The 27610-nt window shown below is 46.3% G+C and overlaps 1 protein-coding gene across 1 annotated transcript in view; it reads left to right on the forward strand.

Annotated features, from left to right (window-relative positions):
- Positions 1-27610, forward strand: part of RPTOR (regulatory associated protein of MTOR complex 1) — a 342549-nt gene that overhangs the window by 254498 nt on the left and 60441 nt on the right. The window contains exons 11-13 of the mRNA XM_060290007.1: positions 4247-4348; positions 11470-11553; positions 12969-13079. Coding sequence (XP_060145990.1) covers positions 4247-4348; positions 11470-11553; positions 12969-13079 — 297 coding nt within the window. The remainder of the gene's footprint in view (positions 1-4246; positions 4349-11469; positions 11554-12968; positions 13080-27610) is intronic.

Raw genomic sequence — 27610 nt, forward strand, 5'->3', positions numbered from 1 at the left:
TCACACGCTCCACCTCCACAGGGACAGGGCCTGTCACCACAAACATGCGTTCGGGAACCTCGTTCAACTCATGCTTTTTTGTGCTGTGTGCCTGGTTTTCCTTTGTACCGTCAAGGGGTCAGAGCTGCACACCTCTCAGATAAAGCCCCACGGTTCTGTCCTCACCCCTCCCTCCAGTGCCAGGCCTCCTTTCAAGCGTCTTCAGCTTCATTTCTCATCTACTAGATTCAGGATTCTGCCTCTGGGAATAATCTCACCAAATTGTCACTGGGAGGGATACCTGGTGGAGGCCACACGCTAGCTGTTTTATTTAGTTTTCATTCTTTTGGAAGCATAACATACACATAGAAGATTGCAGGCATCGTAACGTGCAGCTTGGTGAATTTACAAGTTGAGCACACTCGCGTAACCAGCACCCACTTAGAACATCAGCGGTCCCCCGATGCCCCTCCTGCTCTGGCCACCACCTCCGCCAGGGTGTGTGCTGCCCTGAGGGGTTGGTACTTGGGTAAATAGAATCCTTGTGTCTGGCTGCCTCCACTCAATGCCAAGTTTGCTCCATTCACTTGCAGCTCACTCCTATCACAGTGTGGAAACCCCAAAGGTCATGGTCTATCCCATGGACCTCACGAACTGTGCTGGCCACTGCCCAGCCGAGACGCTGGAGCCTGAGACAGAAGGAGAAATCAGTCATGCTGGACCTGTCTTTCTATGAAATTTTGATGTTTTGTTCATTATAGATTTTTATATTAATTTTTATTTTCTTAAGTATTGCATTAAGGTTTTTTTTATCTGAATTACTATGTTTTTTGGTGCCCCCTTAAATTTTGTGCTTGAGGCGAGTGGGTGGGTGTGGCCAGGTACTGCGAATTCCTCGTGCTCTGGTGTGTTAATGTCAGGTGTGCACACGAGGAGTGGGCTTTCTGGTCACCAGGTGTGCATATTTTCAGTTTCAGTACAAACTGCCGGACAGTTTTCCAAAGTGGCTGTGAGTCAATTTCCAGTCCTTCCCACGATGTATGAGAGTTTTAGTTGTCCCATGTCCTCATCAATACTGGATGTTTTCCACCTTTTGTTTTGTCATTTTGGCTATTCTGGTTCATTATGTAAAGGTATTCATTGAGATTTATCTTGTATTTCCCCGATGGTTAATAGAGTTGAGCCCTGTTTCGTGTTTTTATTGGCTTTTTGAATATCCTCTTTTATAAATTGCCTGTTCAAGCCATGTGATCCTTCTTCTTTTGCGTTATGTTTCTTATCGATTTGTAGTGGTTCTATTTATATTCTGAATACAAATCCTTTGTCACACATTGTGAATATCTTCATTCTGCAGACTTGATTTTCACTTTTTTAATGTTTTTACTTGATGAACAAAAGTTTCTTGTTTTACCATATCCAGTTTACCAATGTTTTTTCTTTTATGGTTAGGGCTTTTGGTATCCGTTTAAGAAATCTTCACTTACTGTGAAACAGCCAACATAAGTGTGTTTGGACTGGGGATGGCAGGTGAGAAGAGTAGGAGTGTGTTGAGATGAACTAGCTCTCCTCCCTCCCCACAGTGACCTCACAAGTCACGGTGGATTGGCCCCAGGGTCAGGCGTGGCTCTTTGTGCTCAGAGCTGGCCTTTCTGCTCTTAGTCCTTCGCGCTTGGCGCCTGTTTTCAGACCCCCCAGCCCGTCTGACACATGGGCTAACCACAGGGTTGACCACCTGGCATCAGAATCGTCCCAGGAGGCCCAGGCCACATGGCCACATGACTCAGAGCCTCTGCCCACGATCTGTGAGCTCTCCTCCAGAACACTCATCCTGGGTTCTGCTTCTTCCCCCCCAAGAATCTACACGGTATTTCCGGGAGGTAATCATGAAGATTTGGCCCAAAACATCAACTCTGTGAATAATCTCAGGCACTCATGGGGCAACTCTTGAGCTGTTCTGTGAAGTGTTACTTAAAATGCTGAACCACACTTATGGTGGGGTGCTGATCTGATCTGTCATCTTCCCCGTGGCTTTAAGAAGCATGACAAACCTCACAGCATACTTCGATGGGCAAAGGCTTTTCCCTCTTTGTCAGCTTTAGGTGAAAAGATCAGGAATGTTTGTCATTCGGGACTGAGCGGCTTCTTCAGCAATGAGCAGCGTGTTTGCATCCATAAGGCAAAACTAAGTGAAGGAAATGGGGGGAGGTGGAATTATCTGAGTTTCCCGACTTCCCCTCCCAGACTGAAGGTCCCCCTCACTCAGTACAGCTGGGGAGGGAGCATTTAACAAGATTATTGTTTTTAAACCAATTTGTGAATAACTCACACTTAAAAACAGGAAAATCACTTTGGGGGCTCCATCCCAATCCCCAAGTTGCCCTCCAAATTTGATTAACTTCACGTACACTGACTTTGCAAGAACACGCATTCCTAAGTGTGAAAGTCCTCTGCCGAATTCTCATGCAACACTGACTTCTTTACAAGGGCACGCACCATGGCTCTGACCACCAGGCCCCTCTGTGGAGGGTGCGGTGGGAACACGCCTGGTCTGGCTCACAGCTCTGCTGGAGCCGTGCCCACGGTTTGAAGTCCTCTATGCGCACACTTCCACACGTGCAGGAACCTGGGGTTGCAGCCCGCATCCCTGCCTTCCCACCCACCCTTCCTTACACAAACACCCGCTTTCCCCCTGGGGAGACAGAGTGGGACAGAGAGGAGTGGGCTGGAGGCAGAGATTTGGAATTCTTTCTGTCTGGAGCTCAGGGACAGCAGAGCTGGGTATTAAGTGGAAATGCCTATGTAAGACAGGAAACCCAGCAGTCCTACTACTTGGTCTCTCAGTTCCCGGACCTCCTTCTGACAGCCTGGGCCCCCTCCTACCTGAGCCGCTACTTCTGCAGTTTCCCTCGTCCTCGTCATCTCCACTAAAGGCATCCCCTCCGCAGTGCCTGCGCAAGGACAAGCCACCCTCCGCACCCCCACTGCCAAGCTGGGGAAGCCCACTGTGACCTGCTGCGGTCACGACCCTCCAGGTGCCTTAAACGCTGCCTGGCAGGCTGCCCGGACGCATCTCCTTCCTTCCCGTCGCCTCTCCGCTCGCTCTTCCCTCCATCCACAGCACCTCCTTTTCCCACCTCGCTGAGAGACAGGAGCGATAGAGGGATCCTCTGTAAGTCCTGCCACATTGGCCTTTGTCCTGCATCCTGGCCCAGCTGTGTTGCATCTCCTGCTCCCAGCAGTGCTACCCCCAACCTGTGCGCCAGGCGTCCACTCGCCAAGGCCCTAGCCCAGCACCTCCCTCCTTCATCAGCAGTTTCCCCCTCTTACAAATACGCCCTTATTCTCCCACCTTTAAAAAGAAATTCCTAGTCACGTGACCCCATCCACTTTCCCGCCTCCACCTCCCCATGTCTCTCCTTCCCCTTTGCAGCCAGATTCCTGCAAAGAACTGTCTATTCTTGAGCCTCTGAATCATCTTTTCTTCTGTTTGAACCCAGTCCGGTTGTGCTTCTGCCCACTACCAGGGCCCTCCTGTTACATCCTTAATGGTCTCCAGGGCCCTCCTTGTCACCATCTGCTCTGGACCTTGGTCCTGCCTGACCCTGTACAGTCATGGAAGGTGCCGACCATGTCCTCCCCCTAAAACACTCCTCCCTGGCAACCTGGCCACCACCCACTCCTGATCCCCCTCTGCTGGCCTTACCCTTGTGTCTCCACCTCCTTGGCCTCTCGCTCTTGGGGGGCTCCAGGGCTCAGCCCAGGGTCCCCTCTGTTTCTCACTTAACTTTAAACTAGATCTGTCTCTCCAGCCCAGACCCATCTCCTGGGCTCACGTGGGCCATCATCCCCCAGATGTCTCGGTCGGGTGTCCAGTAGGCACCTTAAACTCAGTGTGTCCAAGCTGAGTTCCCCACGTGCTCCTCCCAAACGTGCTCCTCTTTCAGTCTTCCTGCCTCAGGTCTTGGGACCCCGCTTCCGGGTGTTTAGGCCCAAGCCCCGGCATTAACCTTACTGCAACCCTCTCTTACCCACACCCAGTCTGTCCTTGCAGCCTCTGGCTCTGCCGTATGAAACGTCCTGGTCTGACCATGTCTCACCACCTCCTCTGGTATGGCCCAGCCCTGTGTCCCCTCGCCTGGATGGTGGTGGCCGAGTGGAGTCAGGGCTTCACAAAGACACACGGCTGAATCGATGGTGGGGGTGGCGTATAAAGGCAGAGCCGGGTGAAGAAGGAGAGCCCCTGACTAACCCTCTGCTCGTCCCACAGCACAGCCCCTTCTTTGCTGAGCAGCTGACCGCCTTCCAGGTGTGGCTCACGATGGGCGTGGAGAACAGGAACCCACCTGAGCAGCTTCCCATTGTCTTACAGGTGAGTGTCTCCAGGTGAGCCAGATTGATGAAGGAGCTAGAAAACCCCGCAGCCGCCCAGGAGGGAACTAGTTTATTGGGGCTGAGTGTGCTGGTGTGTGACAGCCCTCCTGCTTTGGAGTTAATGCCTCCTTGTCTCCTGGGCTCGCCTGGTGAAGTCACTGAAGCCTCTCCCCCCCCAATTAAACACTGATCTGGGCTGTCGTCAGCTGCCCTCCCCTCTCCCCCCATTGCTGCTGCCAGCAAGCTCCGTTCCAGCACGGCTCTGGCATCAGTGCCCCTTCTCTTTGGAAGGACATGAGATGCAAATCAACTGCAGAGAAAATGGGAGAGCCTGAGCAAATTACACACGTAGGTCGTGGCTCCGCTCCCGGCACCTGTGGGTTGCTCACTTCCAGGGGGCTGTGCCCCGCGGTAGCTGTGGGCTGTTGCACTCTCTGGCTGTGCCGTCAAGCGCAGTCAGCCGTGTGGCCTGTGTCAGTGTTCACGCGGCACCTGGTGCCCCACGAGTGGTTTGGGAGATCAGTTCTGTGGGTCTCACCCAGCTAAGTTTTGGGTAATGAGATGGCAAAATACCAAACTTCGTCACAGGCAGGAAGTTTAGGAAGTTTTCACAGAACTTTTGTTTCAGTTAATGTATATTTATGGGGCAGGTGTAGGGACCAGGTCATGACATAAGCAAAGCTGTTTTGCTCTGAGACAGTGTCAAATGAGATGTAAAACCACTGTCAGTGTAGACACCAAGGCCTAATAATTCACTTTAGGCCCTGGAAGAGATTGTGTGCAGTGGGGATGAGGCAGTTGGACTTGGGTGAGAACTGTGGACGGTTGTGGGAAGGGCCGTGCCCGCAGCAGGAGGGGCTGCATGTCCAGTTAGGAAGTGGGGTCTTAAATTCTGAGAGCTGGCTGGGAAGACCATCACCTTCCCCTCAGAAAGCTGATTAGGTTGCTTTGCCTCACCTGCCTGAGGACGAGGCCTTGCCTCCCCCCAGGAGGGCCCCACTTTCTCACCATGCTGCTGACCACGTCTCGCAGAAGTACCATTCATCTTCACTGGGCCCAACACGCTCTCTGAGCGGCTCCCGCCGCCAAGGACAGTTTGAAAAATAGGTGAATGGCTGATCCCTGTCCCACCTGGAGCGTGGCGGGCCCCCTCCCTGCATGGTCTGCTCTCCTGCTCTGTGCTGACCGCATGGTGGGCTGGGAAGGTGCCTACGACAGAACTGAGGTCTCATCTGGCTCAGGACTGTGTGCCGGGACCCAGGCAGCAGAGCAGTGAGAGCAGTTTGTGCAGTTGTGGAAATGCCACCACACAGCCTTGTCCTCGTGGCTTGATAATTACGTGGGCACAGGGTGTTGGTCAGGATCCTTCCCTGGAGATATTTTGGTGCTTTTTCTGTCTTATGACTGCTTATTTTCTGACATTGTGAAAAGAATGCAGAAATTATTAGTATTCCTCATGTGTGTTTCTAGATTAGTTTGACTATCTTGAGTTTGCAAGGTGAGCAATAAACAAATTTTCAAAACAAAACAAAATGAAAAGCAACGATAACACAACAAAGAAAACTCGCCATTTGGCAGGAGCCCACGAGTTCTCATGCAGCGAGTGGAAGGCTGACGGGGCTATGGGACAGCAGTAACCGGTTGGTTGCTGTGCTCCCCAGCTCCTAGGGTCATCCGAATTTTCATGAGAGGAGACTGTGGCCAGCCTCCACTGACCTTCCTATTATTTCAATAATGTGATAGATAAAATTGGTCCTTCCCAAGCAGGGGCACAATGCCCAGCACTGAATCCTGCCTGGCAAACAATCCTGTTGTAAATGGCCTCCTATTGACTTTTTCTTTAATGTCCCATTTACAACCCACACGCCCTCAGGGAAAGAGAAGACCCAACTTCCTGATGCCAAAATGAGGGAATGACTCTGAAAGAAAAGAAAGGGGCATCTTCTGTGCGATCTTTCAGACGAACGAAACCATAGGTTCCTCATCATTCTGATGGGGGATCTGTCTGGGCTGTGTCCCACCTGGATCAGTACAGGAACCTGTACTTAACAAGAAAACCCAACACAATGCAAAGGAGAGCTTGCTTCATTTGGGGTAGCCTGCGGTGTTGGCTTCTTTCTCATTAATTCAGTTATTTTACCAGAACCTGGGCCCCATTATCCATAAATTATCCCCAGTGCCTTGGTGAGTCAGGAAGTGTTGCTGAAGGGAAAAAGAATTTTAATACAGAGACGTCACAGCTTTTCCAATCCCTGCTACTTTTTCCACTGCCAGAGAGCGTTTTCTCCCTCCGAAAACTCAGAGGCATTAACTGAGGATCATTGGGGTAAAATGAACTGTCTCCTCGGGCTGATCTGCAGCCTCTCGTGTAGATGTAAGCGTGAACGTACGCTTTTCCTGACCAGTCCTGATGTCCTTTTTCACCTTTTAAAAATACAAATCAACAGAAAGGACGGGAAGGAAGATTCTTGAGCCCTGCCACACTGCAAGGCCTGGCCCCGTGGTCTCCTGGTCTGGTGGCCCTGCCTGGACTCAGCATTACTGTCTGCACTCCCTCAGTGGCCCATGTGCAAAGAAGCCCCAGGCAGAGAAGGAGGAATCAATGTTGTGGAAAAAGAGAGGGAAGAGAGAAATTTTACAGGATTCCATGTTAGTACCTTTATACAGATACTACAAGTCAGTGTGGGCATTTCATTAGGAAACCCTGTTTGCTTTCATGCCATCATTTTATTTACAAATAGAATTTTTGGTCTGAAAGTACAGGATTATTATTAGATGGCATCAGGATAATAACTGGGATGTTATTATTACACATATTATATTCATCGGTGGCTCCAGCATCTCTGATCATCAGATTCCTGGGTCCACCAGGCCAGGACTGGAGCTTGAGAATCTGGTTTTTAAGAAGCGGCTCTATCCAGCAGTCTCAGCGCAGAAGCCTGAGTGCGTTTTTGTGCACAAAGCAAATGAAAGGTTGTTGCCCTAGCAGCTCTGTTTTAGTTTGGGTATTTGTATCTCCATTATTAATCTTCAGTTTGGGTTGCCACAGACAGAAAGAAATCCCAGTAACTCATTTAGTTCACCAACGTTTATCTCTGTAATTTCCCCGGGGCCCGAGGCACACTGAAACAGGAATTTTTTTTTTTTTTTAAGTACAAATACAAACAAACAAAAGCCAGTCCTTTTTTAAAAAAGTAATTTTAATTTATGTTGGGCCTCAATATTTTTAAAATGTAAATCAACAGAAGGAATCACAGGAAGCAGTAACGTTTAGAAAAACCAGTACTTGACATTTTCCCTAGGACTTGTTATTGATGCTGTTTATTTTCCAGTGAAACATCAATACCCACAGCACAAAACCCTGCATTGCTGAGGGTCTTGAGTCTCTGAGACAAGTGGGCTGTCTGTTGATGCTTTAATGTGTGTTTCATCAACACGGACAACAGAGTCAGGAAAGATTGCAGTAGTGATGGTGATGGTTTCCCTTTTACTTTTGCCATCTGTAAATAACGTTGTAATGGAGACCTCTTACTGCTGGTCAGTGCACATGAGAAACAAACAATGCGAACTACGCGTGGTTAGGTTTCTTGGCCCAAGTTGCCATTTCTTCCACTGCAAAGTGCTCTGCTATTTACTTGAAAACACAGAGCTTTATTCACGTTGACAGTGTTTTAAATAACAAAGGGAATCAGTAAATAGAATCTTTAAAAGTGTTAGATGTGTTTGATGTCTTTGATTTTTGAGGAATTACACCTGCTTTCACAAACCTAGTAAATGGAAGGTTCTGCTCGCCCTGGATCTCTAGAGACTTGAACCTCCGGCAGTTCCGTTTTCTTTAAAAACAAATAGGGAAAAACAAATACCGTATGCTAACACATATATATGGAATCTAAGGGAAAAAAAAAAAAGGTCAAGAAGAACCTAGGGGTAAGACGGGAATAAAGACACAGACCTACTACAGAATGGACTTGAGGATATGGGGAGGGGGAAAGGGAAGCTGTGACAAAGTGAGACAGTGGCATGGACATATATACACTACCAAACGTAAAATCGATAGCTAGTGGGACGCAGCCGCATAGCACAGGGAGATCAGCTTGGTGGCTTGTGACCACCTAGAGGGGTGGGATAGGGAGGGTGGGAGGGAGGGAGACGCAAGAGGGAAGAGATATGGGAACCTATGTATCTGTATAACTGATTCACTTTGTTATAAAGCAGAAACTAACACACCATTGTAAAGCAATTATACCCCAATAAAGATGTTTAAAAAATAGGAAATTCCTTGGTGGTCCAGTGGTTAGGACTTGGCGCTTTCACTGCCAGGGCCCAGGTTCAGTCCCTGGTGGTGGAACTGAGATCTCACAAGCCACACAGCACGGCAATAAATAAATAAATAGTCAATCAAATCGCTTCTGAGAGATGGAGACATCCTGTAGCTGGATGCTGACACCGAGACTAACATTCATCACACCCCTCATACCAGACCGCGTTGTACCAGACAGGCTGCATCTCATTTGATTCTGAAAATAAGCCCAAGTCACATGTTATCTCTCCTCTTCTTGATGAGGAAACTGAAGTGTCCAGAGGTTGTGATTTAAGCCACACTGTGAGGAAGTGAGATAGTCACGTCAGCTTGACTCCAAAGCCCATGCCTTTCAGCCATCTAACCTTGCCCTCCAGATCTGTCTTTCCGCTGCAGTGGCATGAGATAACCCATGAGTTAAACATGGGAAAGGGATCAGTGCCCGTTCAGATAGGCCCCTGTGAGCAGCCCCACATAACCTCTCCCAGCTTCTTGTTTGGAGAACCTCAACTTCTCCAAACATAAAATGAACCACTCGATCATCCGTCTCGAAATAGCGATGTGGAAACAGGCTCCAAACCAGTGGGAAATGACATTCCAGCAGCTGAACCCAGCCACCTCCGCTTCCCTGACCCCTGGGCTGTCCGCAGGCTGGGAACACACGCTCTCGCCTCCTCTGCAGCCATGGGCCGCGCGTCCACCTGGGGAAGCTCCCCAGCCTCCCCCCTCCACCCGGGAACCCCTCCTCAGGAGCCTCGTGCTGCCGGGACCCTCCCCACTTTCCACTCCCTCCAGCATCTCCTGCCATCTCTTCTGTCCCCCACCTGCTGACCCTCCCTGCTCCCCACCCTCCTCCCGCCAACCCGTATTCACCCCTCAGAGGGTAGCCCCTTGAACCACTGCTCTGGCTGCGCCATTTCCTCACCCCTGTTCAGTCCCGACACCACGGTCCACATCCCTGCAGCCAGAGGGTCCTCTTCACGAGTCCCACTACTGATCCTCACCTCCCGGGAGCAGGTACACAGTTAAAACCTCCCCGCCTTCTCTCCCACCTCCCTCGCTGGTCTCTCTACCCAGCTTCTCCCTTGCAGACCACCCCAGGCTGGCTGGTCCGTCCATCTGTTCTTTCCTCTTGCCTCATTCCAAATCTTCTCTTTCAGCGGCTCCTTTCCCTGACCCCTATTCCCCCTCCTCCAGCAGGCTTTGTCGGTCATGCCCGCCAGCTGTCTTGGAGTCTGTTTCTCCCCATCGGTCATGGCCACGGTCAAGTCCACCCATCCCACCCCTCCATCCATCTTCCTGCCAGCCTATTGCCCTCAGCAAGCACATTGGATGGGTCCCTCTGCTGCTCTTCTTAGGAAAAGCTGAAGCCCTTAGCTTGGTCTGCAGGTCTGGCTGGTTCTGGAGCCTCCCCCATTAGACTGGCCACCTGCCCTTCCTTGGGGAAGGCCCACACTTTCCCAGCCCCTCTGCCTGGAACCTAGGAACCCCACATGTCACCCACTGGGAGGGAGAGCTTTCAGACCCCCAGGTAGGGAGTGGCCCCCAGTTGTCTGTTCGATGGTTATTGCAGTGTGGCTGCGGAATGTCTGTGTCTGGGCCAGGTGGTGATGGGAGGGGCCCTGCTGTTCCCAGTTGCACCCAGCACCACACCCGCACACAGTAAGTGCTCTGTTCATGTGACCTCTGGGTAAACATCGTGAGGGAAAACTCAATATAAATGACTCCATTAAAGTTTAAAGCTTTGATATAACACAGGAAGAAAGAAAAAAATACGTGGCAGAGGTCGCTGTTTTTAATTTACAAAGAATCCTTTCATATCAAAAAGAAAAAGCCAGACATTTAAGTAGGAAAATAAGGACATGCATGGCCAGTTTACTAGAGAAATAGCCTATTAACCTATGAAAAAATATTTAACCTCACTTGTAATCAAAGAAATTCAGATTAAAAGAGCATTTTATTATTACCTATCATGTTGGGAAATAATAGTGTAACGTGGGCTAATATTTTGCTGGTAGCTTTTAATTTGATATTTAATAGAACTCTTGTGGGTGGGTCTTGTGTTATGAATTAGGAAATTAAGGTTCAGAGAAGTTATTTTCCCAAGGCCAAGTAGCCCGTGAGCACCAGAGCAAACATGTCCTGGTGCCCGGTATTCAGCCAAGGCTTGGTGGGCAAGTTGGTTCAGCTGGAGGGCAATCTGGTGATATAAGTGTGTATGCTCTGACCCTGTAATTTTACTTCTCAAGTTTATCCTAGGGGAAGGGGAAAAAAACGTAAATGTGCAGAGATCTACCTGGTAGAATTTTTATCACAGCATTGTTTACAATAGCAAAAATTTGATAATAATTTAAGTATCTAGCAATGGGGAGATTGTTTAAATGAATTATGCACATTTACAGAAAAGTTCAGTGCTGCCGTTGGCAGCCATAATGGTCAGACGTATCTAGCTATGTGGAGTGAGAGTGAGGGTGTATCATTTAGTCAGAAAGGAGGTGAGAAACACAATAGTATCTTATCGAATTTAGAACAAACGGGACGTTGTACATAGAGAACAGTGTCTGGAAGTGGATAGACCAGTGTCATCAGTGGATATTTTCTTAAATGAGGTTATAAAGTGTCTGTTCTATTAGTTCCTACAGCGTACACATAGTTTACCTGTTCATGAAGAAATGGAGCATTCCCAGCCTGTGTAAAGCATGAGCCATAGAGAAAGGGGCACCTGCTGACCTGGGAGAACAGCCCCTGGGGATGCTCATCCTGGCTCCGTGTTGCGGGGCAAGGGGTGTTGCGGTGACACCGCCTCTTCTCCCTTCCAGGTGCTGCTGAGCCAAGTGCACCGGCTGAGAGCCCTGGACCTGCTGGGAAGATTTCTGGACCTGGGTCCCTGGGCGGTGAGCCTGGTGCGTGCTTCCTGTGTCCGCAGTGGGGGGCACGAGACTCCACGTCACCGTCTGACAAATCAAGGGACCTTGGCCATGCGGCCAAGGATGACTGTGGGGGTGGCCGTTAAGCCCGCAAGCTCCCGTGGACCTCGCTTTTTGCACCTTCATTGTCACATTGTTGGGCAGCCCTTTCCCATCCGCTGTTAGGCTTCACCTTTGCAGGACAGACAGTGTCCTTTAGGGACACTCTAAGGAGGGGCTCACCCCTGCCAGGCCAGGAAGCTGGCAGCCTCTGGGCTGAGTCCCCGGCCACCCGCGGCATGTGTTCTCCTAGGAGAAGCCTGCGAAGCCTCACTCGCCGTCCTTTCACTGTGGTTTTAGGCACAACTCTGAAACGCTTTTCTATCATTCTATTCACAGGAGAATGGAAACAGCCATTCAAAACACTGACAAAAATAGAGTCAAAAGTGATCCATTTTTTCAACACATAAGTCACCAGGGAAAGAGATCAGGAGGGACCTAGAGATAAAAGGGGATTCAGGAGATCCACCACCAGGTGCAGGGTCTGGACCTTACAGGGCTCTATTTGCAAATGAAAGTTTGAAAGTTAAAATTTGAAAAATTAATAATCATGAAACAATTAGAAATTTTACATGAACTGAATATTTTATGTTATTAAAGAATAATTGTTGAGACTTCCCTGGCAGTCCAGTGGTTAAGACTCTTTGCTTCCAATGCAGGGGGCGCAGGTTCGATCCCTGGTTAGGGGACTAAGATCCCACATGCGGTGCAGCGCAGCCAAAAAAAAAACAATAATTGTAATTGTTCATTTTTTTAGGTGTGGTAGTGGTATGTGGTCATGTTTTCATAAAAGAGACCTTATTTTTTAGAGATAAACACTTAAGTGTTTACAGATGACACAATGTGATACCTAAGACGTGCTTCAGAACATTCAGGAAAGGACGGTGGGTAGGGCCAGCCAGGATGCCGCGCCCTTTCAGTTGATGGCGTTGAAGCCAAGTGATGGGCACATGGGAGTTCAGCATATTATTTTATCTCCATTGATGTATATTTAAGATTTTTTAATTGTATATTGTCAACCAAGAGTCATAATTGATAGTTCAACATGAAGGAGAAGAGGGAAAACCTAAAAATTAGGAAGAATGCACGAGCAGTCCTTGCTAGCCCTCTTATACTCCCAGGTGCCAGCAGGGAGGCCGTATGTAGCTCACCACAGGTAGACTCAGGTGGAGGCCTGGCATGTCTCTTAGCTGCGTGAGCTCATGCAGCCCAAGCAGGCAGGCCCGGGTCGCTTCCAGGAGAAGGACTGGAGGTGAGGGAGGCACGACCCTTCCCCATGCAGCTCCGTTAGTGCTGAGGACGCCATGCGCTCTGCTCCCTCCGGCGCGGGGCTGACGTGCTCTCTCTCGCAGGCCTTGTCTGTGGGTATTTTCCCCTACGTGCTGAAGCTGCTCCAGAGCTCAGCCAGGGAGCTGCGGCCTCTCCTTGTCTTCATCTGGGCCAAGATCCTCGCCGTGGACAGTGTGAGTAATGTCTGTCCCCCCCCACCACAGGAGAGCTGCTGAGAGTAGGGTGGGGGGCCCGGCCCCACCGTCCATTCTCCCTCCTCCTGGCCTCACACCCTCCATGGCCTCCCTCCCTCCCAGGAAAGGCTGTGCTTCCCCTGGGCCCAGTCCTGGTCTGTCACGCTGGCCCTTGGCTCACCTGTTGTCTCTTGTGCTCTGTCCCCTCCTCACCCACAACCACCCCTCCAGCCGGCGAATGACCCTGCCCGCTTCCTTCTTGACGCTCGGCCCTACCTCACCCCATCAGTCTCCTGTCTCCAGCCAGTGTTTTCCCTCCCCAACCCTGACCCTGGGAACAGTCCCGTGGAGGCCCAGGCTGTCACCTGTAAGGCTCAGGCCGCGGCACTAGCGGTCACTTCTCAGCCATGACAGCCCAGCCCATACCACGTCTCCAGCTCTGCTCCCAGTAGGCACCTCCCCACCCCTGTCCTCGTGCCTGTGGGTCTGCAGTCACATGGCCACTGCTCGAAGTCCTAGGCAAGGCCCTGTACTCAGAACTGTGCTGAAGGCCATAGGTGTTGCAGAGCTCAGCCGTCCCTGCCCACGACACTGTCTACTGGGGACAAAACCCTCTGCTATGAGGCCGAATCCGCACACATGCCTGGCATGAGGGTGACTCTTCAAAAAGTCGAGAAATCTTGTGGGCAGGGCTGCATTTGTGTGCCTCAGTGTAAAGGAGATTATAATGTTAACCCAGGTGGCAGGGGGCCACCGAGGCCTCTGCTGCAGGAATTCATGCCCAGAGGGAGGGGTGAGGGTGGCCAGAAGGTGGGGGCTGCTGGACAGGAAGGGCCAGGGTAGGGGACGCACAGCTAACAGGAGGGCCAGGCAGGTGTGGAGAACAAATGGTTCTCGAGTTTGAACCTGTGTGGGGAGTGGGCCGGCTGTGTCAGTGACAAAGGGGCGCCGAGTGGGGAGGCGTGGTGAGGGGAGTGCTCAGGGGACCACTGGTGATGGGGCCTCGTGGCCTGGGAGGTGGAGACTAGGGCCCTCGTCTACCCGATGACGATGGCAGGCAAGTCCTCGAGGGGAAATGTGACACGAAGGCCCAGCGCGCTGAGGGCTGAGCTTCGGGGTCTGCTCTTCGGGGGACAGAGAAGGGAGGGTAGAAGGAGGTTGTCAGAGAGGGGAAGGGTGGGAAGTCTGATAACAGAACATGAAGAAGGAGGCTCCGGAACAAGGGAGAGCACTGGGAGCGGGACAGAGACCCTCACAGAGGCTGCTGCACTTGGCAGTCAGGCTTCAGAAGTATGTGGGGAGGGAGGCAGAAATGGGGGCTCTGGGGAGGAAGGACAGGGTGCGGCCCTCAGCTTGCTTGAGGGGTTTGTAAGTGGGGAGACGAGTTGGCATCAGTGGTTGGGTTTGCTTGCTTGTTTTGAAGGAATGGTGACTTAAATGGGGTCTAGTTGGGAGAAAAGAATCAGCAGAGAAACAGCCATACATCTAAGTGGACTTTGACCCGCTCGCTCTGTACACGTGCGTGTGCACACACGTGTGTATCTGGGTGACACCCCGTGGCAGGGGCTCTTGTGTGAAGATTTTCTTAGTTCTTGCATCAACTCCATGCTATAAGTGTGGTTTTGTAGATTATCTGCAGATAAGAAAATGCTCATTTAAGGAGCTGCCCAGGAGCCCATAGCAAACGTGTAACAATTTGCTGTGAGCTGAGTGGAGCCCTTTCCACCCACAGGAAAGGGGGATCAGCAGAGCCACAGAGAAGGAGGGCAGGAAGCAAGGGCATCACCATGCAAAGGGAGAGACCATTCTCTGCTCTGCAAGGGGTAAAAGGAGAGAGTGGGGGACCTCAGCTCAGAGTGTCAGCCCCTCCTTCCTGTCCAGGACCCCTGCGCCATTGAGATAGCCCTGCAGGCCGCCCGCTACCTGGGGCTCTTTTCAGCTCACACACCCACAGGGCTTCCACTCCCTAGCACCGGTGGGCCTGGAGGTGACAAATGCGTCAGGCAGATCCGGCCACCTGGTCCTGTCCCTACCGCCTTCGTGCATCAGTCCTGCACGCTGCTGCCCGAACCCATTCACGTGACCCTCTTTGCTCCAGTGGTAATAACTGTGGTAATAACACTGCCTGCAGTATGGTTACAGAGATCAGAACTACGGTGTATAAAGCAGTTTTGGAAATTTTAGAGTGAAGCGAGTAGCGGTAAAACCTCATTTCTACCCAGCCCGTCTCTGCTACACTAAAGCCTTTTGTTGCTGATCGGAAAGCCTGGTCTTGTGGCTCAGGAAACTGTACCTTTTGGTCATTTCTACTTTGCCCTTTGTCAAATTTAATTGAAAAGCCAAGCTACATAAACAAGAGGGCTTTTCTGGGGAAGTTATTTCAGAACCTTCCTTGCTTCTCTCCTACTTCAATACCTTTGTCATCTGTATCACGTGTTTAGAAATTCACTGGCACTGCTCTTGGTACCTGGCCATTAAGGACCATGTGCAAAGGTTCTGGATGCATAAAATGGAGAGACTACCATGACGCGAAGCCCAATGAAGGGGAGGGACAGAAAAGATTTCCCCTAAGAGATGAGGGGTGGCAATCGGCCACCCAGGCCTGCTCCCCGGGGCCACCAGTGCTACAGTAGCAACACCTTCAGCCAACTGTGATTCTTGTACTCATCAGGATTTTTAGTAGCTTTTAGTACTTGGAAATAGAGAATGTCTTTATATTTAGTCTTTGGAGTGGCTATTTCTGCTTTAATTTTTTTTTCTTTACATGAAGGTAGATGACCCTTCAGAACTGCACTTTGCTGCTGAATTCTCATGGAATTTGCAGTTAATCATCGTAATCTGGTTTGAAACTGCCTCTTGGTCACATTTGTCTCCAGGGGTCTGTTTATCTCTGGAGCCCAATATGGGAGAGCTCGTCGACAGCACAGATGCTGCAGTGCTCCTCCATTACACCTGCTCTAAGGCCATCTCAGGGCCTGCGTTCACTGTCTGCTCGATGCTGGAGGAATTACACATTTAATAACACTTGAGGAGCTGTTCCTGGGCCCAGCTGGAAATGTCCTAGCCTGCAATGTTCTTGTAAGTGCAGGCGCTGGGACCATCCTCTGAATTAGTTCCTTAACCAGCTTGTAGCACCTGTTTATTTAAGGGCAATCATCCCACCGAGAGACATTTTTTAGTATTTCCGATTGAGACAGCATCATTTACTTCATCCTTCCTTTTCATGATCACCCTGGCCTGAGTTTCCAAGAGATTAAAGTTCCGTGTGTTTCTGAGGAGTTGTTCCTCCCCTCCCCTCCTGGCATCTGGCCTCCGCGTACTCATATGGTATGTGCCTCCCGCAAAGCTCAGAGCTCCCAGAGTGAGTCCTTGATGTGGCCACCATGAGGGTCAGAAGGCATGTTGTTTGTGACAGGGACGCCCACCTTGGGATGAAGGAACCTGCACAGAGGCACAGACGAGGCGAGGCGTCCCAGCACTCGAACACACTCAGCTGTCCCTGGGCTGCGGAGCTTCCCACCCTCAGGGCACTTCCCCAAGAGTTAAGAAGGTGTGGGCCCCACTCAGGCTGTACTCCCAGCTAAGGGATGAGTCTTGGGCCCCCTCTTTATCCCACAAGCATATGTTGAGCACACACTATGTGTCATTATGTGAGGGGCTCCTAAAGGATTCAGAGAATTACCTGATTTTTTTTTTTGAGCTCAAACGTCCATTTATTTCAAAGCAGTAATAATTTAAAATTATAAAAACCTTCCCGCCGTCGAACACGTAGAGGGTGAGGTCGGATACAAACGGGAAGGGAGTCAGACTCCCCGCCCTGGGGAGGCCGGGCTCCCTCCGCAGCCGGGAGGGGCAGGTCCTCCAAGCCTCCACCGCGGCAGACCCGGTGGCACCGCAGTCCATGGGCGTGAGGGGTGCAGGGGGCCGCAGAGTCCGCAGTCCTGGCCCGCGGCCCAGTGCTCGCCCTGGGGGCCGGCCAGGATGCTCAGGAGCTGCTGGCTGGGTTCTCATTACCGGGCGAGCTGAAGGAGGAGGACAAGGAGGAGGAGAAGCTCACCACCGCCAGGCCCGGGGGTGGGGGGTGGGGGTCGGTGGCCGTGTTCTGACCTGTGAGGCTTTTTTGGCAGATGGGGCAGCTGTCCAGCCAGGGCACGATGCAGCTGTCGTGGAAGAGGTGGTTTCAGGGCAGCTGCCGCACGCACTCGCCCAACCCGTAGTCGTCCTTGCACACGGGGCACTCCAGCCTGGAGCCTAAGTGCTCCTTGGTCACGGGGTCGGGGTGGGGAGGGCCTGGATTTTCTTTTTGTCTGCGGGCGGGGGGCCCCTGTTTTCAAACTGATTGAGGCACAGGAATTACCTCAGGCTTAGAGAAGGTAGGCTCAGTCTTGGAGGAAGCAAGGAGGGGAACTCCAGAAAGAGCTACAGGCTCAGAAGGATCATGTGCCATTTGACTGAAGGGGCAGTGTGCACTGTGGGGGCACTGATGTACAGAGAAGGCGTGCCTCGGGACAAGGAAATCTAATAACAGCACATTAGGAAAGCCCTTTCCTGTCGTCTCAGTGCCCTGATAATCTCCAAGAGATCTGGTCCCAGAGGATCTCTTTTTAAATCACCCATACACCATGTTACTCTACACTTACTGCTACCAAGCAAAAATTACCAGACATGTGAAGAAGGAGGAAAATATGATCCATAATGAGGAGAAAAAGAAAATGAGTCCACTGAAACTTTTTCTGAACTCTCACAGATGTTAGAATTAGCAGACAAGGACATTAAAATGGTCATTAGAAGTCTGTTCCATATAAAAAAGCTCCACTGAGACATGGAAAATATTAAAAGGACCCAACTCAAACTTCTAGAAATGAAAACTATGATACGTGACGTGAAAAGTATACTAGATGGGATTAACAACCGATTAAATGTTGCAGAAGAAAAATTAGTGAACTTAAAGACATAGTAATAAAAACTCCAAAATGAAGCACAGTGAGAAAAGAAACTTTTATAAAACTAAAGGAACATCTTTGAGTTGTGGGACAACTGCAAGTGACCGAATATATGGGTACTGGGGGCCCCTAACGGGGGATGGCAGAAAAAATATTTGAAGAAATAATGGCTAAGGTATTTTCAGATTTGATGAAAACTATAAACCCGCAGATGCAGGAAGTTCAACAAACCCCAAACACAAGAAACATGAAGAAAACTACACCAGGGCACCTGATAATCAAATTGCTTAAAAAACAGCAAGTTAAAAAACTCAGAATATAAGCAAGTTGCTGTTTTTTAACAGCAAGTTAAAAAACTCAGACAATAAGAAAAGGAACAAAGAAGCAAAGATAAGGATGACAGCAGATCACTTGTCAGAAACAGTGACCAGAGGAAGACAGTGGGGCTGCATCTTTAAAGTCCTGGAAGAAAAACCATCAACGTAGAATTCTGTACCCAGTGAAAATATCTCTAAAAAATGGAGGCAAAATAAAGACTGTTTAAGACATATAAAACTGAAAGAATTCATCACTCATAGATCCACAGTATAAGCAATGTTAGAGAAAACCCTTTGGGCAAAGGAAAATAATACCTGGAGGAAACATGCATGAACACCATATGGTGAAAAGCACCAGGAAAGAATGCTCCACTGTTAAATGTATGGGGTTTATTTTCCTTGTTATTTAAATCTCTTTAAAAGATAATTGACTGTTTAAACAAAAAGTAATAACAGTGTACTGTGGAGTCTATGGCATATGTAAAAGCAAAATGTATGCTAACAGTAACAAAAAGGTTGGGAAGAGAGAAATTGAGGAAATACTATTGTTAGTTTCTCTTCACTTTATTGAAGTGATATAATATCACCTGAAGGTGAACTGTGATAAAATGTAGTCTGTAAACCTTAAAGTTATCACTAAAAATTTTTTTTACTATAGCCAATTAGCTAACAAAGGAGATAACATGAAATCATAAGTATATACAAGCAACACAAAAGAAAGAAGAAAAGGAGGGAAAGGGAACAAAGAATAGATGAGATAAATACCACAAACATAAGGCAATAGGTTTAAGCATAACCATATCAATAATCACAATGTAGATAGTCTAAATACCCAATTAAAAAGCAGAGAGTGTCAGATTGGATTTAAAAGAAAAAAAGAACAAATTATATGAGCCTAAAAGAAATGCACTTTCAGTGTGAAGACACAAATAGATTAAAAGTAAAAACATATCATGCTACCACTAAGCAAAAGAAGGCAGCAATGCCCCCGTTAATATATCAAAGTAGGTTTCAGGGCAGAGAATATTACCAGAGACACAGAGGTGTTTCCTGACACTAAAGGAGTCTACCCATCGTGAGAATAGAACAGTCTAAATGTTTATTCACCTAGTAACAGTATTTCAAAACACATAAAATGAGAACTGGTGGAACTGCAAGGGGAAATAGGTAATCCATAATTACACCTGGAGAATCCAGCACTCTCTTCTCAGTAAATGACAGAACGAGTAGACGGGGAACCAGGGAGGTTCTCTCAGACACTTGAACAACACCATCCACCTGCTGGACGAAACTCCACACAACTGTAAACTACATGTTCTTTCCAAATGCCAGGGACGTACACCAAGATGGACCTCATCCTGCGTCGTAGAACAAACCATGACACATTTAAAAGAACTGGAATCTTACACAGCATATTCTACAACCACAGTGGAATCAAATGCAAAATCAAAAGAGGTAATAGGGCAAAAAAAAAAAATTTTTTTTTAAAAAGAGGTAAGGGCTTCCCTGGTGGCACAGTGGTTGAGAGTCCGCCTGCCGATGCAGGGGATACGGGTTCGTGCCCCGGTCCGGGAAGATCCCACATGCCGCAGAGCGGCTGGGCCCGTGAGCCATGGCCACTGAGCCTGCACTCCGCAACAGGAGAGGCCACAACAGTGAGAGGCCCGCGTACCGCAAAAAAAAAAAAAAAAAAGGTAATAGGAAAATCAACAACACTTGGAAACTAAACTGCATACTTTTAAATAAATGATTAAAATATTTTAATTATAAAAGTTTAATAAATATAAATATATTGTATAAAATAAAACAATATTAAAGTATAAATGTTATATAAATAAATGTATAAGCAGCATAAATATGTAAAATCATATTTATAATTATAAGTATGTATAAAATAAGTGGGACTGCATCAAACTAAAATCTTCTGCATAACAAACAGTCAACAAAATGAGAAAACAACCTTCAGAATGGAAGAAAATATTTACAAACATCTATCTGATATGGGGTTAATATCCAAAATATACTACTATAAGGAACTCTTGCAATTCAAAAAGAAAAAACCTGATTAAAAAATGGTCAAAGGACCTGAATAGACATTTTTCCAAAGAAGACATACAGCTGGCCAAAGGGCACATGAAAAAGTGCTCAACATCACTAATCATCAGGGAAATGAAAATCAAAACCACAATGAGGTATCACCTCATACCTGTCAGAATGACTGTTGTCAAAAAGACAAGAGATAACAAGTTCTGGCAAGGGTGTGGAGAAAATAAGGGTGTGGAACGCTTGTGCACTTTTGGTATGAATGTAAATTGGTGCTGCCACTATGGAAAATAACATGGAAGTTCTCAAAAATTTAAAAATGGAACTACCATACAATCCAGCAATCTCACTAATGGGTGTATATCCAAAGGAAATGAAGTCGGTAGTATCTCAAAGAGATACCTGCACACCCAAGTTAGTTGTAGCATTATTCACAATAGCCAAGATGTGGAAACAACCTAAGTGTCCATCATCAGATGAATGAATAAAGAAAATGTCACACACAAACACACACACAGTGGAATATTATTTAGCCATAAAAAGGAGGGGGAGATCCTGCCATTCATGACAACATGGTTGAACCTGGAGGACATTGTGCTAAGTGAAATAAGCCAGACAAGAGAAAGACAAATGTATGATCTCATTCATTTGTGGAATCTTAAAAAAGTCAACTCGTAGAAACAGAGTAGAATGGTTTTTGTCAGGGGCTGGGGAGTGGGGGAAATGAGAAGATATTGGTCAAAGAGGACAAACTTCCAGCTATAAGATAAATAAGTTCTGGGGATCTAATGTACAGCATGGTGACTAGTTAACAATACTGTATTGTATACTTGAAAGTTGGTAAGAGAGTAGATTTTAAGTGCTCTTCTCACTCTAAGAAAAAAGAAGGTAACTATGTGAGGTGATGGATGTATTAACTCTATTGTGATAATCATTTCACAATACATACTTTAACCATGACATTTTACACCTTAAATATATACATTTTTGTTAATTATACCTCAGTAAATCTGGGAGAATATTGATGTATATTTTATAACGTAATTGATATTTATATACTTTAGTATAATTTGTATATAATTATAAATATTTATAATCATATAAACATTTATATTAATATGTAAAATAATGAAATAAAACTTTTTAAAATAATTTTTTTCAAAAAGGAGGTCTCAAGGGAAGTAAAAAGTACCTTAAACTGAATAAAAATGAATATACAACATATCAAAACCTGTGGGACACAGCTGAGCAGTGCTGAGAGGGAAACTTCTAGAACTAAATGCATACAATAGAAAAGAAGAAAGACAACATTTAGGCAAAAACACAAGGTACAAAGTGATACATAGCCAGGAAAAATATGGGTTATCTTCACTAATCATATTAATTACATAAAGATCAAATATCTACCTTTCTTGGTCCTGTGCAGATATGACTTTAGACAGATCTAATCTTTCTTCTGATATTTTTCACATACTCTTTTAGGCAGACACAGGGAATAATACACAATTCTGTGTCATAAAAATTATTCCAGAATCTTTCAAGGGAAGAACTTCTCGTGAACATAATTTTTTAAATGATAAATATGGAAGATTATAATTACTTATAGTCCTGTAAAGGTAATAAAGAAAGGTTTCAGGGACTTCCCTGGTGGCATAGTGGTTAAGACTCCACACTCCCAATGCAGGGGGCCTGGGTTCGATCCCCGGTCAGGGAACTAGTTCCCGCAAGCATGCTGCAACTAAGGAGCCCATGTGCCACAACTAAGGAGCCTGCCTGCCGCAACTAAGGCCTGGTGCAACCAAATAAATAAATAAATGTTAATTCCCCTATTAAAAAAGAAGAAGAAGAAAGGTTTCAAATCACTGACTTCAGCTTCAACCTGAAGATGTTAGTAAAAGAAAAGCAGATTAAACCCAAAGTAGGTAGGAGAAAGGAAATAATAAAGATCACAGTGGAGATCAATGCAAAAGAGAACAGAAAAGCAGTAGAGAAAATCCACTCAACCAAAGGCTGGTTCTTTGAGCAGATCAATAACTGCTCAGACTGATAAGGAAACAGAAGACACAAAACCCCAAATCAGGAATGAGAGAAGTGGCATCACTGAAGGTTCTGGAGACACTGAAGGGATAGTGAGGGAATTTGTAGACAACTTGATGCCCAAGCTTTTGATAACTTTGATGAAATTAATTCTTTGAATGACACAAGCTGCTCACTTAAGAAGATATATAATCTGAATAGCACTGTATCAATTTTTAAAATTGTATTTGTGGTTAAAAACTTTCCTGCAAAGAAAGCTCCAGGTCCAGATGGCTTCACTGGTGAATTCTGCCCAAATGTTAATGAAGAAATATACGGATGGGAAACAAGCATCTTCCCATATCATCCTATGATACTTGCTTTGCGCTGATACCAAAAACCAGACAAGAAAACTACAGACCAGTGTCCTTGGTGAAGATAGATGCAAAAATTGTAAACCAAAATTTAGCAAATCAAATTCAACAATATATAAAAAGGATAGTACATCATGACCTTGAAGGACTTATTTCAGGAATGTAAAGTTTTTAAAGATTGAAAAACCAATGTAATTTATCATATTAGCAGAAGAAAACCCATATTATTATCTCAATAGACAGAAAGAAAGCATTTGACAAAAACTAAAATCTATTCCTGATTTAAAAAAAAACACCTCTCAGAAAACCAATAAGGGAACTTCATCAGCATGAAGAATAGCATCTACAAAAAATGCTACAGCCAACATCACACCTAGTGGTAAAAGTCTGAACACTAAGATCAGGAGCAAAACCAGGGCATCTGCCCTCATCACTTCTCTTCCAATTTTTGCTGGAAGTTCTAGGTAGTTCAATGAGGCAAGAAAGAAAACATCCAGTTTGGAGAGAAAGATGTATAACTGTCTTTATTTTCAAACAGCACAATTCTCTATGTAGAAAATCTGACTGAATCTACAAACAAACAAATACTAGAACTAATAAGTGACCTTAGTAACATTGCAAATTATAAGATCAATACCCCAAAATGAGTCTTATTTATATACACTATTAACCAATTTATACAAACTGTTAAGAACATTTACAATGGTATCAAAAATATGAAATACTTAGGGATAAATTCTGGCAAAGATATGCAAGACATACACTGAAAACTACAAACTATTGGTAAGAGAAATTAGAGAAAATCTAATAAATGGAGAGATATTCAATTATCATGGGTCCTGATCTTAAAATCCATATGGAAAAGCAAAGGACCTAGAATAGCCAAAACAACTTAAAAAAAAAATTTAAAGGACAACTACTACCTGATTTCAAGGCTTATCATAAATCTACAGCAATTAAGACTGTAGAAGTGGCATCAAAATGTGCAAAATATCAATGGAACAGAATAGAAAGTCAAGAAATAGACTCACACATATACGGACGACTAATTTTTGAAGTTACAAAGACAGTTCAACTCAGTGGAGTTAGAGATAGTCTTTTCAACATGTGGTGCTGGGGCCATTGGACATCCATCTGCAAAAGTGAACCGCAATCTACACCATGTACCATGACAAAAATTAATTCAAAATGGGAAAATATTTGTGAATCATTAATTTGATTAAAAACTTGAAATGAGAATATGTAAAGCACTCTCAAAATTCTATATGAAAAGAAACACGCAAACCAAAAAAATGGGCAAAAGCTTTGAACATACACTTCATTAAAGAAGTATGATGGCAGATAAGCACATGAAAAGGTGCTGAACATCATTCATCACCAGAGAAATACAAAGTTAAAACTGCAGTCAGATACCACCACATACCTATCAGAATGTCTGAAATGAAAAAGACTGATAGTATCAAGTGTGGGCTGGGATTTGGAGGAACTGAAACTCTCATAAATTGTGTTCGGAATGCAAATGGCACAACCACCCTGGGAGGTTTCTTCACAGTTTTTTATAAAGATTAACATACATACTCAACCATCGAATCCAGTCATCTTACTCATAGATAGTCACCCAAGAGAAATGAAAGCATAGGTCCAGACAAAAACTTCTACATGAATGTTTATAGCAGATTTATTTGTAACAGCCAAAAACTGGACATAGCCTGAATGTCCATCAACAGGTGGATGAATAAGCAAATGGTGATTTACCCATACAATGGAATACTACTCAGCAATAAAAAAGGGTAAACTAATCCCCAAATAATTATGCTGTGTAAAAGGATACATGTTGTATTATTCCATTTAAACAAAATTCTAGAAAATGCAAACTATAGCCACTGAAAGCAGATTAGTGGAATAGGAGGAAGGATTCCAAAGGGCATAAGGAAACTTTTCAGGAGATAGCTTAATTACCTTGCTTGTAGGCATGGCTTCACAGGTGTAAACATACATCCAATATTGTCAAATTACATAGTTTAAATATGTGCAGGGTTTTGTATATCACTTATACCTGAATAGAGCTGTTAAAAAATTCAAATTGTAGAATAGTCCACAAAAAAACTGTAATTGTCCTATCTAGATTTTCAATTCAAGAAAGACCAAAAAATTTGGGGAAACTTGTTCCAGATTAAGACTAATGTTGCATGACAACTAAGGGCAGGTTCTGACTGGATCCTGGATCAAAAACCAAAGGCTATAAAGGACATTATTTGAACAATTGGGAGAAATTTGAATAAGGACTGAATATCAGATAATAATATTGTATCAATGTTAAATTTCTTGAGTGTGATCATGGTTTTGTGGTTATGTAAGATAATGTCCTTTTTCTTAAGAAAATTTCCAGGCAAAATGTCATGCTATCTGCAGCTTTCAAAAAGTGCAGAAAAATACAGGGGAAAGGAAAGGGAGAAGCAAATGCAGCAGAATATTTTTTATTAACTGTCCTTCAGGTTGTGTGATGGAATCAGCCATCAAAAGCAACATTACACGTAGATGAGAGAGTCCAGAGAATGTGGCAAAATCTACCCTACTCTGGGAGGATGGCGGTGGTTGTCTTTTAATAAATACCTTAAGTTGTTTGTTATCATTTGTTTCTCTGCTAATTAACAAGATTAAGAGAGGGGAGGGACTTCCCTGGTGGCTCAGTTGTTAAGAATCCACCTGCCAATGCTGAGCCTGCACTCTAGAGCCCACGAGCCACAACTACTGAGCCTGCATGCCGCAACTACTGAAGCCCGCACCCTAGAGCCCGTGCTCCACAACGAGGGAAGCCACCACAGTGAGAAGCCCACGCACCGCAGTGAAGAGTAGCTCCCCCTCGCCGCAACCAGAGAAAGCCCGCGAGCAGCAACGAAGACCCAACGCAGAGAAAAATAAATTAAATAAATACATTTATAAAAAAAAGAGAGGGGAGACGGTTAGAGATTTCTATAAGCTAGGTTCCAGTTAATAGAGGTTTTTTCATAGACACAGCTAATATGTAATTCAGGCAGACCTTCCCTAGTTACAGCTGATAAAGTTTTATTTATAGTGCCACCAGGGGATTCCAAGGGCACAGTGTCACTGAATTTGGAAAAACATTGTGTGTCGGTATAGAGGAAGTACATCCAGATGTGGGGACACAAAGAGCTTCACTGTGTGTGCCAGCTATCCCAGTCCCAAGAAGGAACACGTTGTGTGAGTGAAAAGCAGATCAGAGATTAGTGGAGTTTAATTTCTGTAGCCGCCCCCCCCCCCGTCCTCCCCACATCTGTGCTAGTTCTCCTTCTCAGTCTCAAAACTTCTGCTGTTTTCTCTGCATAGTGATTTTATCCCAGCTCACTGACTCTGACGTTCACAGCCTCTCTTCCTGCACCTGTATCCCCCCTTTCCCCCCTACCCCGCTGCCAGCTCACAGTTGAAAAAGTGAGCAGGGTTAACTTCCTCTCCCATCCAAATATGATTCACATCACCCAAATTGGAGTGTGATCAGGTGGGCCAGAGGATCTGCCATCCAGAACGTGCTTTCTTTTTTTTTTAATTAATTAGTTTATTTATTTATTTTGGGCTGTGTTGGGTCTTTGTTGCTGCACGCGGGCTTTCTCTAGTTGCGGCGAGCGGGGGTTACTTTCGTTGTGGTGCGCAGTCTTCTCATCGCGGTGTCTTCTCGTTGCAGAGCACGGGCTCTAGGCATGTGAGCTTCAGTAGTCGTGGCACATGGGCTCAGTAGTTGTGGCTCGCGGGCTCTAGAGCACAGGCTCAATAGTTGCAGCGCACAGGCTTAGTTGCTCCACGGCACGTGGGATCTTCCCAGACCAGGGCTGGAACCCATGTACCCTGCATTGGCAAGCGGATTCTTAACCACTGCGCCACCAGGGAAGCCCCTGGAACCTGCTTTCTTAATGGTCCAATCACGGAAGGCAGGGCAGCCCATGGGGCTGGTCCTATGACAACCCGGGGCAAACGTACCTCCTGTGCTGGGAGTTTGTGTCCTGAATGCATTGTTCTAAACAGTTTTCATTTTAATAAGATTTTTTTTAATCATAATTTTATATTTACAGAAAACGTAAGACAATAGTAAATAGAGTTCCCGTATGTCCCACACCCAGTTTCCCCTGTTGTCAATACCTTACATTAACATGGTACAGCTTGGTAAGAAAGTGGCGGCCTCCTATAGGGCCCATGCCAATGAGCAGTTGCCAGAGCTGCCACTGCCAGTATCCCTGTCTCCATAGTGAGCCATAGCTGCCCCCTGCCTCCCAGGGGACCCTCCAACACTAGCAGGAAGGAAGGAAGGGATCATCTACGATCCCCTACCATGGATTCTCTGGGACAACAAAAATGTCCCTTATTTGTAAAGAAGCCTTGGAATTTCCAGGAGAAGATGGAAAGCATGGATCAGAGAAGGATGAGCAACTCTCCCAAGTTCACTCTGCTGACTGGTGATCAGATCTGGGTAAGAATTCCCATCTTCATTCAAAACTCAGAGCCCTTCTATATACCATACCACAGCGGGGCATATGCAGTCCATTCATCGATGAAATTCCCATTTTTTGATTATTCACCTTTGATTATTCCACTGTAACTTCCTTTCTAATGACTAACAGTTTAAAAGGAGGACCAAAAGTCTACTTTTCACTGAAATTCTGTATTTTTAGATAAGCCCGAGGACTTGGGATTCAGTGTGAAAAAGAAATAAAAGAAGCTGTTCCATTAAAAAAACAACAACAGGGCTTCCCTGGTGGCGCAGTGGTTGAGAGTCCACCTGCCGATGCAGGGGACACGGGTTCGTGCCCCGGTCCGGGAAGATCCCA

The sequence above is a fragment of the Globicephala melas genome, chromosome 20, assembly GCF_963455315.2.
Source record: "Globicephala melas chromosome 20, mGloMel1.2, whole genome shotgun sequence".
In the NCBI taxonomy this organism is placed as follows: domain Eukaryota; kingdom Metazoa; phylum Chordata; class Mammalia; order Artiodactyla; family Delphinidae; genus Globicephala; species Globicephala melas.